This window comes from Bufo gargarizans, chromosome 2 (genome assembly GCF_014858855.1).
Source record: "Bufo gargarizans isolate SCDJY-AF-19 chromosome 2, ASM1485885v1, whole genome shotgun sequence".
Taxonomy (NCBI): domain Eukaryota; kingdom Metazoa; phylum Chordata; class Amphibia; order Anura; family Bufonidae; genus Bufo; species Bufo gargarizans.
The window spans coordinates 221,732,016-221,743,128 of record NC_058081.1 but is presented as its reverse complement, the minus strand read 5'-3'; the positions used below and the strand labels follow the sequence as shown (position 1 = coordinate 221,743,128).

The following is an 11,113-nucleotide window of genomic DNA, read 5'->3' as shown; positions in this document are numbered from 1 at the left end:
AGGATCTTCTCCTGCAAATTCCCTGAAGGCAGAGCTTCACTGTCAGGTATTGTCCGCACTGATCGGCTTCACAGCCTTCTCCTGTCTGCTCTAAGCGACAGCTATAGCGGTCTCCTGGTTGGGTGCTACAGCCGTTACTCAGAGCAGAGGGGAGAGTCTGGGAAGCAGCTCAGTGCAGAGAGCGCTTTACAGTGAAGTTACGCCTCAGAACCTGGCAGGATAAAACTTTATACACACTGCTCCTATTCTCCACAAAATGTGTTTTTCCTGTATTCCCCGATGCTGCCTAGTGTGGTCAGCCCATTTTGGGAACTTTTAGTAGTAGTGGATTTCACATTAGACTCACCAAGCAACAAATCTGGTTTTGCAATCAAACATATAACCTGATATTTTAATGTATGTGATATCTCATATAATGACCCATGAATGACCACAATGGCCTAGTAAACTGGATGGGTCTAGTTTTTCCATGATTTTAGTATGTATACAAGCCTCCCAAAGATGAAAAAAAAACATAAATGCTTACCAGAATTTGCAACTGTGTCAAGAGAAAAGAATGGCTTTTCTTCAGTCTTATAAGAGATCACAGACCTACAAGTACAGCACAAAATGCTCAGCGCAAGCTCGTGTAGCACTGCAGATATCAGTCTAGTGTCACTTCATACCTGAATCTATTGAACACCACGGAGCCTTGGTCAAACTCGTAGCCAGAGTTTAGAAGCTCTGAAGTAATCACAGACGCATCACCAAAAGTAGGAGGCTTCCTGCCAACTTCCTTGAAGGTCAGGAGAAAGTTTTCACCATGAGTCCTGAAATAAGAAAAGTAGTGTCTTTAATCTCTTCCTGACGCAGCCATTGTCAATTTTTTTGTTTTTTACTCCCTGCCCTCCAGGAGCCGTGCCTTTCTTACTTTTCCCTTCACATAGCTGTGTCAGAACTTGTTTCAGAGTTGTACATTCTAATAGCACCACTTAATATCCCATATACAATAATAAAAGGGGGAAGCTGAAAATGGGGTGGAATTGGGAAAAAAAATAAAAAAAATATATGTCATTGTTTAATGGGTTTTATTTTGAATGCATTCCCTATGCGGCAAAACCACATTTACCATATTTTTCGCTTTATAAGGATAAGGGGTCATGCATACGGCCGTTGCCCCGCCGTGGCTGTAGTGAATGGGTCCGCAAACCCGGAGATGCGGTGCGAAAGCACTATGGAGTGCTTCCGTGGTGTTTCTGGCTGCGCCTCCGCACCGCAAAAAAGTAGTGCATGCACTAGTTTTTTGCGGTGCGGTACGTCAGATGCGGATCGGAGACCCCATTCAAGTGTGCAAGAGCCCTAGGACGCACTTTCTCCCCCCCAAAAGGGGGAATACTAGCGAGCACTTCCATTATAAAAAGCGCTCACTAGTATGCATTAGGTGCTGGAAGCAAAGCACTGCAAGTGCTTTCTGTACTCGCCCTCCCTGGTCTTTCTTACTGAGGCACACTCTAACCCGACGCTGCATGCAGTCAGGTGAAAGTGCAGCACAGGCCAGAGAAGACAGGGGAGTGCGACTTCTGCCGGAGGTGGAGAGGAGTCATGGTGCAAGAGAAATAAGAGGATTTTTAAAAATTGTAATCTGATCTGAAGCCTGATGGTCTGGCAGGGAACTCTGAGGGCTGATGGAGGACTGAAACAAGAGCTGATATAAGGTCTGAAGGGGGTCTGACCTGGAGGGCTGATCGTGGGTCTGATGAAAAATATTTTTTTTCCCTTTATTCCTCCTCTAAAACCTAGGGTGTCTCTTATCATTCGGTGTGTCTTATAAAGTGAAAAATACGGTATATGGTTTTTCTTGTCTTTTAATACTTCTAAAAAATAAATAAAAATTTTAACTTTAAAAATGTTTTTCTTTTTTTTTCTCTCACCATATTCTAACCCCCATAACTTTAATATTTACATCTACAGAGCTGATATAGTCATACAGCTTTTTGATCACATTTTATTCTTTTTAGCAACAACAAAACAGTGAATCAACCATTTTTATTTTTTTTCCATTACTCTGTTCCCCATACAAGATAAATATTATATTTTAATAATTTGGACATTTTGGGACGTGGAGATAACATAATTATGTTAATTGTTTATTTAATAAAACTTCAAAAAGGGTGGCAATTTTTTATCTTGGGGTATTTTTCATTTTTTTTTTTAAGATTTAGTTTTAGACTCCCTAGGGGACTTTAACCTCCTCAGGACCGCCGTACGCAGGATTGCGTCCTGCCGGCGGTCCTGCTCTTCTGGGTGGACGCATATACGCGTCCTCCCGCGAGAGCCGAGATTTCCTGTGAACGCGCGCTCACAGGAACGGAAGGTAAGCGACTGGATCTCCAGCCTGCCAGCGGCGATCGCTCGCTGGCAGGCTGGAGATCCGAATTTTTTAACCCCTAACAGGTATATTAGACGCTGTTTTCATAACAGCGTCTAATATACCTCCTACCTTGTCCTCTGGTGGTCCCTTTTGTTAGGATCGACCACCAGAGGACTCGGGTAGGTCAGTACAGTAGCACCAAACACCACACTACACTACACCCCCCCCCCCCCCCCCCCCGGTCACTTATTAACCCCTTATAAACCCCTGATCACCCATGATCACCCCATATAAACTCCCTGATCACCCCCCTGTCATTGATCACCCCCGTCATTGATCACCCCCCTGTCAGGCTCCGTTCAGACGTCCGTATGATTTTTACGGATACATGGATCGGATCCGCAAAACACATGCGGATGTCTGAATGGAGCCTTACAGGGGGGGGGGGGGGTGATCATTGACAGGGGGGTGATCACCCATATACACTCCCTGATCACCCCCTGTCATTGATCACCCCCCTGTAAGGCTCCGTTCAGACGTCCGTATGATTTTTACGGATACATGGATCGGATCCGCAAAACACATGCGGATGTCTGAATGGAGCCTTACAGGGGGGGGTGATCACCCTGATCACCCCCTGTCATTGATAACCCCCCTGTAAGGCTCCATTCAGACGTCCGCATGTGTTTTGTGGATCCGATCCATGTATCCGTAAAAAATCATGCGGATGTCTGAATGGAGCCTTACAGGGGGGGTGATCATTGACAGGGGGGTGATCACCCTGATCACCCCCTGTCATTGATAACCCCCTTGTAAGGCTCCATTCAAACGTCCGCATGTGTTTTGTGGATCCGATCCATGTATCCATGGATCCGTAAAAAATCATGCGGATGTCTGAATGGAGCCTTACAGGGGGGGTGATCAGTGACAGGGGGGTGATCAGGGAGTCTATATGGGTGATCACCCCCCTGTCATTGATCACCCCCCTGTCATTGATCACCCCCCCCTGTAAGGCTCCATTCAGACATTTTTTTTGGCACAAGTTAGCGGAAATTTTTTGTTTGTTTTTGTTTTTTCTTACAAAGTCTCATATTCTACTAACTTGTGTCAAAAAATAAAATCTCACATGGACGCACCATACCCCTCACGGAATCCAAATGCGTAAACATTTTTAGACATTTATATTCCAGACTTCTTCTCACGCTTTAGGGCCCCTAAAAAGCCAGGGCAGTATAAATACCCCACATGTGACCCCATTTCGGAAAGAAGACACCCAAAGGTATTCCGTGAGGGGCATATTGAGTCCATGAAAGATTTAAATTTTTGTCCTAAGTTAGCGGAAAGTGAGACTTTGAGAAAAAAAACAAGAATAAATAAATAAATCAATATCCACTAACTTATGAAAAAAAAAAAAAATTCTAGGAACTCGCCATGCCCCTCATTGAATACCTTGGGGTGTCTTCTTTCCAAAGTGGGGTCACATGTGGGGTATTTATACTGCCCTGGCTTTTTAGGGGCCCGAAAGTGTGAGAAGAAGTCTGGGATCCAAATGTCTAAAAATGCCCTCCTAAAAGGAATTTGGGCCCCTTTGCGCATCTAGGCTGCAAAAAAGTGTCACACATGTGGTATCGCCGTACTCAGGAGAAGTTGGGGAATGTGTTTTGGGGTGTCATTTTACATATACCCATGCTGGGTGAGAAAAATATCTTGGTCAAATGCCAACTTTGTATAAAAAAAATGGGAAAAGTTGTCTTTTGCCAAGATATTTCTCTCACCCAGCATGGGTATATGTAAAATGACCCCCCAAAACACATTGCCCAACTTCTCCTGAGTACGGCGATACCACATGTGTGACACTTTTTTGCAGCCAAGGTGGGCAAAGGGGCACATATTCCAAAGTGCACCTTTCGGATTTTGCAGGCCATTTTTTACACATTTTGATTGCAAGGTACTTCTCACACATTTGGGCCCCTAAATTGCCAGGGCAGTATAACTACGCCACAAGTGACCCCATTTTGGAAAGAAGACACCCCAAGGTATTCCGTGAGGGGCACGGCGAGTTCCTAGAATTTTTTATTTTTTGTCACAGGAATCAGGAATCATGACAGGTGCTCAGAAAGTCAGAGCTGTTTCAAAAAGCGGAAATTCACATTTTTGTACCATAGTTTGTAAACGCTATAACTTTTACCCAAACCATTTTTTTTTTTTGCCCAAACTTTTTTTTTTATCAAAGACATGTAGAACAATAAATTTGGCGAAAAATTTATATATGGATGTCGTTTTTTTTTGCAAAATTTTACAGCTGAAAGTGAAAAATGTCATTTTTTTGCAAAAAAATCGTTACATTTTGATTAACAACAAAAAAAGTAAAAATGTCAGCAGCAATAAAATACCACCAAATGAAAGCTCCATTAGTGAGAAGAAAAGGAGGTAAAATTCATTTGGGTGGTAAGTTGCATGACCGAGCGATAAACGGTGAAAGGAGTGTAGTGCCGAAGTGTAAAAAGTGCTCTGGTCATGAAGGGGGTTTCACCTAGCGGGGCTGAAGTGGTTAAAGAGGACCTTTCACTAGAATAAAAAAATCTTAACTAAGCATACAGAAAAGGAGAGCGGCGCCCAGGGATCTCCCTACACTTACTATTATCCCTGGGCGCCGCTCAGTTCTCCCGGTATCTTCATATGTTCGGCTCAACTGGGTGGAGCCTGCCGGCGTCTCCTTCCCCAGGCTGTAGCACTGGCCAATCGCAGCGCTCAGCTCATAGCCGGAGAGTTTTTTTTCTCTCTCCGGCTATGAGCTGAGCGCTGCGATTGGCCAGCGCTACAGCCTGGGAGAAGGATACGCCGGCAGGCTCCACCCAGTTGAGCCGAACATATGAAGATACCGGAGCAGCACCCAGGGATAATAGTAAGTGCAGGGAGATCCCTGGGCGCCGCTCTCCATGTCTGTATGCTTAGTTTAGATTTTTTATTCTAGTTAAAGGTCCTCTTTAACATGCAATTGATCACTGATCCCATGGACTTCAATAAGTTACCATTAAAGGCTATGGGAGAATCACTGCATTCCTACCAAGCCTGCCACAGCAGGCATTCGGTGACTATAGCACCCACTTAGCTCCTAAGCAGGCACCATCTTGAAAGACCCAACATCGATTGTTCATGCACAGCAGGGCAGATTTACTAAACCTATAGATGGCGTAAACCTAAGCTGTCTAGAGCTGCACCAGATTCATCACAGTGGCTGAGGCTGGATGATAAATTTGGTGCAGGGACATACAGTTTCGTCTAGCTCTCTACCAACTATTGGTTGGTTTAGTTTGAGACAGTTTTACAGCAGAATTGTTGAGCAATTTTGGCACTAAATCTTGCACACAAGGCCACGCACCCTTTCTAAACCTAGATGCGCCAGATTGCACCAGCTACATTTTGTAGCAATTTACCCAAGAATCAGGAACACTCGCATTAGTAATTGTACGCCAATATATAAAGTAGTAGTATATGAGGATATACTTACCTGGGGTTGGGGGGGCGCACTGCGCCAGCAATGAAGATAACTCTCAATAATTCATATACAGGAGGCGGGAGCTGGCTGCAGAATCACATGAGCGGTAGCAGCGATACGCGGTAGTTAACCCCTCAGGTGCCGCGGATCGCAGCTACCGCTCATAGAGGTCGGGAGCCGGCTATGCGATTCTGCAGCCAGCTCCCGCCTCCTGTATATGAATTTATGAGAGTTATCTTCATTGGTGGCGCAGTGGCCATAGCTCCGCCCCTCCTCTTGTCCCCCCTCTCATTGGCAGCAGCGGGAAGACACTGCTTCCTTCTCCCCTGTGCTGCTGAGGGAACACAGAGAGCGCTGACAGCAGCGCGATCCTTGTTCCCAATACGTTATCGGTATAAATCGGCAAAATAGATGCCGATAACGTTCAAAATCCTGAATATCGGCCGATAATATCAGTAAAACCGATAATCTGTCGATCCCTATTAAGAAGCCACATAAAATATTAAGTTGAGCCACTTATAGCATTCCCTCATAAATTGTGGTGAGTGCCATGAAGTTTTAGTGCATGGCCAACTAGACTTGCCAGGCGCCTCCACAACGCCAGCAAGGTGATTAGCATACAGCACGTGTGGGCATTAAATGCTGAGAATGAATGGGTCTGCACCCATTCCCGATATTTCGGAATGGATGCGGACCCATTTGCGGACATGTGAATGGACCCTAATAGAACATGTTCTATTTTTCAACGGAACAACAAACTCCTGCTTCTTCTTTCCTTAATAACCCCTTTTAGCCCGCACAGCAGGTAGTTAATAGCTTGTAATGCTATTTGGGGGAGGAACAACCTTCCAATAGGTGCCTTTAAAGAGGTTGTGCCAAGTTTGAAAGTTATCATCTATCCCCCATCCTGTGGATAGATAACTAACTGATTGCTGGGTGTACAACCTCTGGGACCCTTACCTATATCGTTCCCGCATTCTGAGTGAAAGGCAAGTCGGGAATACGCCCTGCTGCTCCATTTATTCCATGTAGGACCGCCAATCATGTACTCTGCTACCTCCGGACGTGCCATAGAAAATAAATGGAGCGGAAAGGCATAACGGGGAAAGAGGTCCCAGTTCTCGGGCTCAGTGGGGGTCCCATGGGTCAGAACCCCAGCGATCAGATAGCTATCCCTTTATTCTGTGGCTAGAGGATAACTTGCAAACTTGGCACAACCCCTTTAAAGGGAAAAAAAATAATCAGCATTTCTCAATATGGTAGTAGTGCTGTACCCGTATCCTAAAGCTTTTCATACAAACCTCTGAAGTAAACCTTTTAGCTTGTCCCCAATTCCAATGACTTTAACTTCTTTTCCACCACCAGAAAGCAATGCGATTTCATGTTTTATGGCTTTTGCCACAGAGGAATGAATAGCACCACAAAGGCCTCTATCAGAGGACACGCCGATAATAAGATGCTTCTTCTTGTCTTCAGGAGCCTTGATTTCAGCTTTGTCATACAATGCTAGGGGAAACAACAGCAGAGAAAGGAGACGTCTTTACCCACGTTGTGCTTAGTACATTACAGAAAAGTACAAATATTACCTCCCAAGGCAGAAACAAGCAATTCCATTACATTGAGGAACTGCAATAGTTCTTACCTAAAGCTCCGGTCCCATACACCCTAGCTGGCTTCAGCTCCCTTTCAGCTTTCGCGTACTTGGCTGCAGCCACCATCTTCATGGACTGTGTAATCTTCTGGATACTCTTGATGGATTTCAGTCGCCTGGTAACTGGAACACAACAGATCAATCCGTCAAGTCAAAGCTCAACAGCACTTAGGTTACGTCCTCGTTTCTTAGATTTGACAGCAGAAGGCACAAAATATCACGTTGTAAGCCTAACCAATAATAAAATATAACCTGATACAAAAAGGTGTCAAGAAGCTTGTAAAACAAAAGAAAAATTACACCAGTGACCAAATAAACAGTCACCAATATGAAATCTGAGGATGCACGTACCCAACGGTCGTTGCCAGGCAATTTAAAGGGGTATCCTCTGGATAGATCATCAGCATCTGATGATCAGCTGTTTGAGAAGGCAGCCGCGCTGGTAGTAGTGCCGCGGCCTTCTCGCTGTTTACCGCAGGCCCAGTGATGTCACCACTAGTATCAACTGGCCTGGGCGCGGCTAAGCGCCGTTCACTTGAATGCCCAGGCCAGTTGATACTAGTCGTGACGTCACTAGGCCTGCGGTAAACAGCGAGAAGGCCACGGCGATACTACCAGCATCGCTGCCTTCTCAAACAGCTGATCATCAGAGACTTTTTATTTGGCTGTTAAAATCCGCTTTATTCCATGATGCCTCTGTATGCTAATGCACACTTGGAAGTCAAGGAGGCCGGTTCTTGCATCCTCCGGTCACGCTTGCTGCACACTCTTCCTGCCCCCTGCGCTTGAGGTTTCTGAAAAGTGGCAATGTATGTCTCCACATCTTGCACAGGCGTACTCCGTCTCCTTCACAACGCCTGCACGGTATAGCTGAGTGTACAGAACCTGGCCTCGGCACATGCACCAAAAAAAGGGAGACCGCGCACGCCTGAATGGTTCACATTGAGAAGACAGAGTGCGTCTGGTCAAGATGTGGACAGACAAGGAGATGATAGGGCCACTATTTAGGGCTGTATTACACTGGCCGATAATCGCTGACGAGCGTTCGCATGTTAGTGATCATCTTTGAGTGTGACGTGTCGGGCGGTAATAATTCAAATTAAGAATTACATTCTTAAAATCATGACCAAGGCCTCTTTCACATGACCGTATGGCCTTTTCAGTGTTTTGCAGTCCGTTTTTCACGGATCCGTTGTTCCATTTTTTTTTTTTTTCAGTTTCTGTTCCGTTTTGCATATACAGTAATAACAAAAAATTGCGCTGGGCATAACATTTTTAATAGATGGTTCCGCAAAAATGGAATGGATACGTTAGACATACGGATGCATTTCCGTATGCGTTCCATTTTTTTGTGGACCCATTGACTTGAAAGGAGCCACGAAACGTGATTTGCGGGCAATAAGGGTCCATTCACACGTCCATAGCGTATTGCGGATTCGCAATACACCCAGCCGACACCACTCATAGAACTGCCTATCCTTGTCCGCAATTGCAGACAAGAATAGGACAAGTTCTATTTTTTTGCAGGGCCGTGCTCTGGAAATGCGGATGCGGAGAGCACATAGTGTACTCCCCGCATCCATTCCTGCCCCATTGAGAATGAATGGGTCTGCACCCATTCCCGATATTCCGGAATGGATGCGGACCCATTTGCGGACATGTGAATGGACCCTAATAGGACATGTTCTCTCTTTCAACGGAACAACAGAAATACGGAAATGGAAAGCATACGGAGTACATTCCGTTTTTTTTTGGCGGACCCATTGAAATGAATGGTTTCGTATCTGGAACGCAAAAAAAAAGGCCCGTAAACGAAAAAAAAACCGGTCATGTGAAAGAGGCCTAATACTGACGTCAATTGGCCGATAAACAGGCAATTCTGATTTTGCCGTCTAAGCGATCTACCACGGTTAGACAGTATGGGAACGAGCAATGGCATACTGATATGCGATAGCAGCGGTCTCCTCCTCTAGCGAGCAGACGATTGCAGGGAGGTAACGCTTCCTTCCCAACAATCACTTGGTCTACCTGTCTAATCCAGGCTTTAGAAGGTCAATCAAGCAGCAGGAAGAGGGTAAAGAAAGCATGACTTGGATGGTGCAAGAGCCAGAATCCTTAAAAGTGCACATTACATGCAGAGGTATTGTGGAATAAGGGTCCATTCAAATGTCCATAGTGTGCTGCGGATCTGCAATACACCCGGCCAGCACCACCACAGAACCGCCTATTCTTGTCCGCAATTGTGGACAAGAATAGAACATGTTCTAATTTTTTTCGGGAGCCGCGGGCCAGAAGATCAGGGTGCTGTCCACATCTCTTCCGGCCCCATAGAGAATGAATGGGTACGGATTCCTTTCGGAAAAGATCTGGACCCATTCTACGGATGTGTGAATGGACCCTAAAGCAGATATTCACAGCAAGGCAGAATAAGGACTCCACCAGGAACATGCTTGAAATAACAAGGTCATGGGCATAACCAAGTGTTGAAAATCCGCGCCCCTCTAATGGTATGCTCACAGGGTGGAGATTGCGTGCAGATTTTTTGTGTGTGACAATTTTGCATAGAAAACCAAAGTACAGAACACTGCAAAGCTTCTAAACATGCCACATGATGGGCTCTCGGAGAGCTTACCCCAAGGTTACATCAGACCAGGGTGGTCCCAGGAGAGGGTCAATGTCAGACATCAATGAGTACCGACTACTCACACGGGAACAGGGACCAGCCCCCCTCCCCATTATACATCAAGCCGTCTCCGCCAGTGTACAGGTCAACCCCAACCACTTATGACATTGACTCTTTAAATGACCCACGTTGCACCCGGATACTCACTGTCCTTCAGAGTTGCCATGTTCCTGACTTGACCCCTAAAACACAAAGCAAGACGTCAATCAGTGGTCATACAACACATGGGGGGCAGAGGGTTAATAAGGGTCACAAAGAGCTGCCCACCTTCTCATACATTCTACACCATGCCCGCTTGTGCCCAGGGAGATATAGCTCTGCCCTTACCCTGTGCCAGGGCACCAGGAGGAAGAGGGCGCTATTCTAATCCCGAGCAGTGACCTACAATGCAGGACACGGATGTCACCCCCAATGCCGGGCATACAGGAGAGAAGACCCCTCCAGGCACTGCTTCCTGACACCTTCAAGTACAAGGGCCGGCTGCGGCCTAGTCTGTGCCAGCGGGCATTCAAGGAATAAGGCTCCACACAGCCAGCCACCGCTGCCAGCTGTCACTCCCTGCCCCATCCCCCCTCCATGAAGTCTAAACTACCCCAACACGGGGTCTTACCATTGTGGCTGGTATATGAGGACGCTGCTGCGGGACAACATGGTGACTGCAGGCAAGGTCAGACAGCGCAGTAGGCGCATGCGCCGCAACTTAGCCGTGAAGAGCGGGCAGGAGGCGGAGTTCTCGCGAGATCTGTCAATGTCCTTCTGGTATCGCCATGTTCGATTTGGGCATTTCTTATCCGGACCGGAAGTCCTCACGTTACATGACGGGTGCAGAGAGTTGTCATTTCAGTCCGTCCTATATTTCGTCGTGGAAGCTCATGCACAAGCCATGACATATGTACAACATGTGGAAACTGTAACATCCCTCCCCAAATT

General features: G+C 46.2%; 1 protein-coding gene across 1 annotated transcript; it reads right to left on the bottom strand.

Annotated features, from left to right (window-relative positions):
* Nucleotides 1–443: 443 nt before the first annotated feature.
* Nucleotides 444–10,905, bottom strand: LOC122927814 (ATP synthase subunit gamma, mitochondrial-like). Its single transcript, XM_044280043.1, has 6 exons — nucleotides 10,794–10,905; nucleotides 10,331–10,365; nucleotides 7,492–7,623; nucleotides 7,151–7,355; nucleotides 666–809; nucleotides 444–591 (listed from the first exon to the last, which is right to left on the bottom strand). The coding sequence occupies exons 1-6, from the start codon at nucleotides 10,871–10,873 to the stop codon at nucleotides 459–461; spliced, it is 729 nt and encodes a 242-aa protein (XP_044135978.1). The 5' UTR covers nucleotides 10,874–10,905; the 3' UTR covers nucleotides 444–458.
* Between the last annotated feature and the right edge of the window lie 208 nt (nucleotides 10,906–11,113).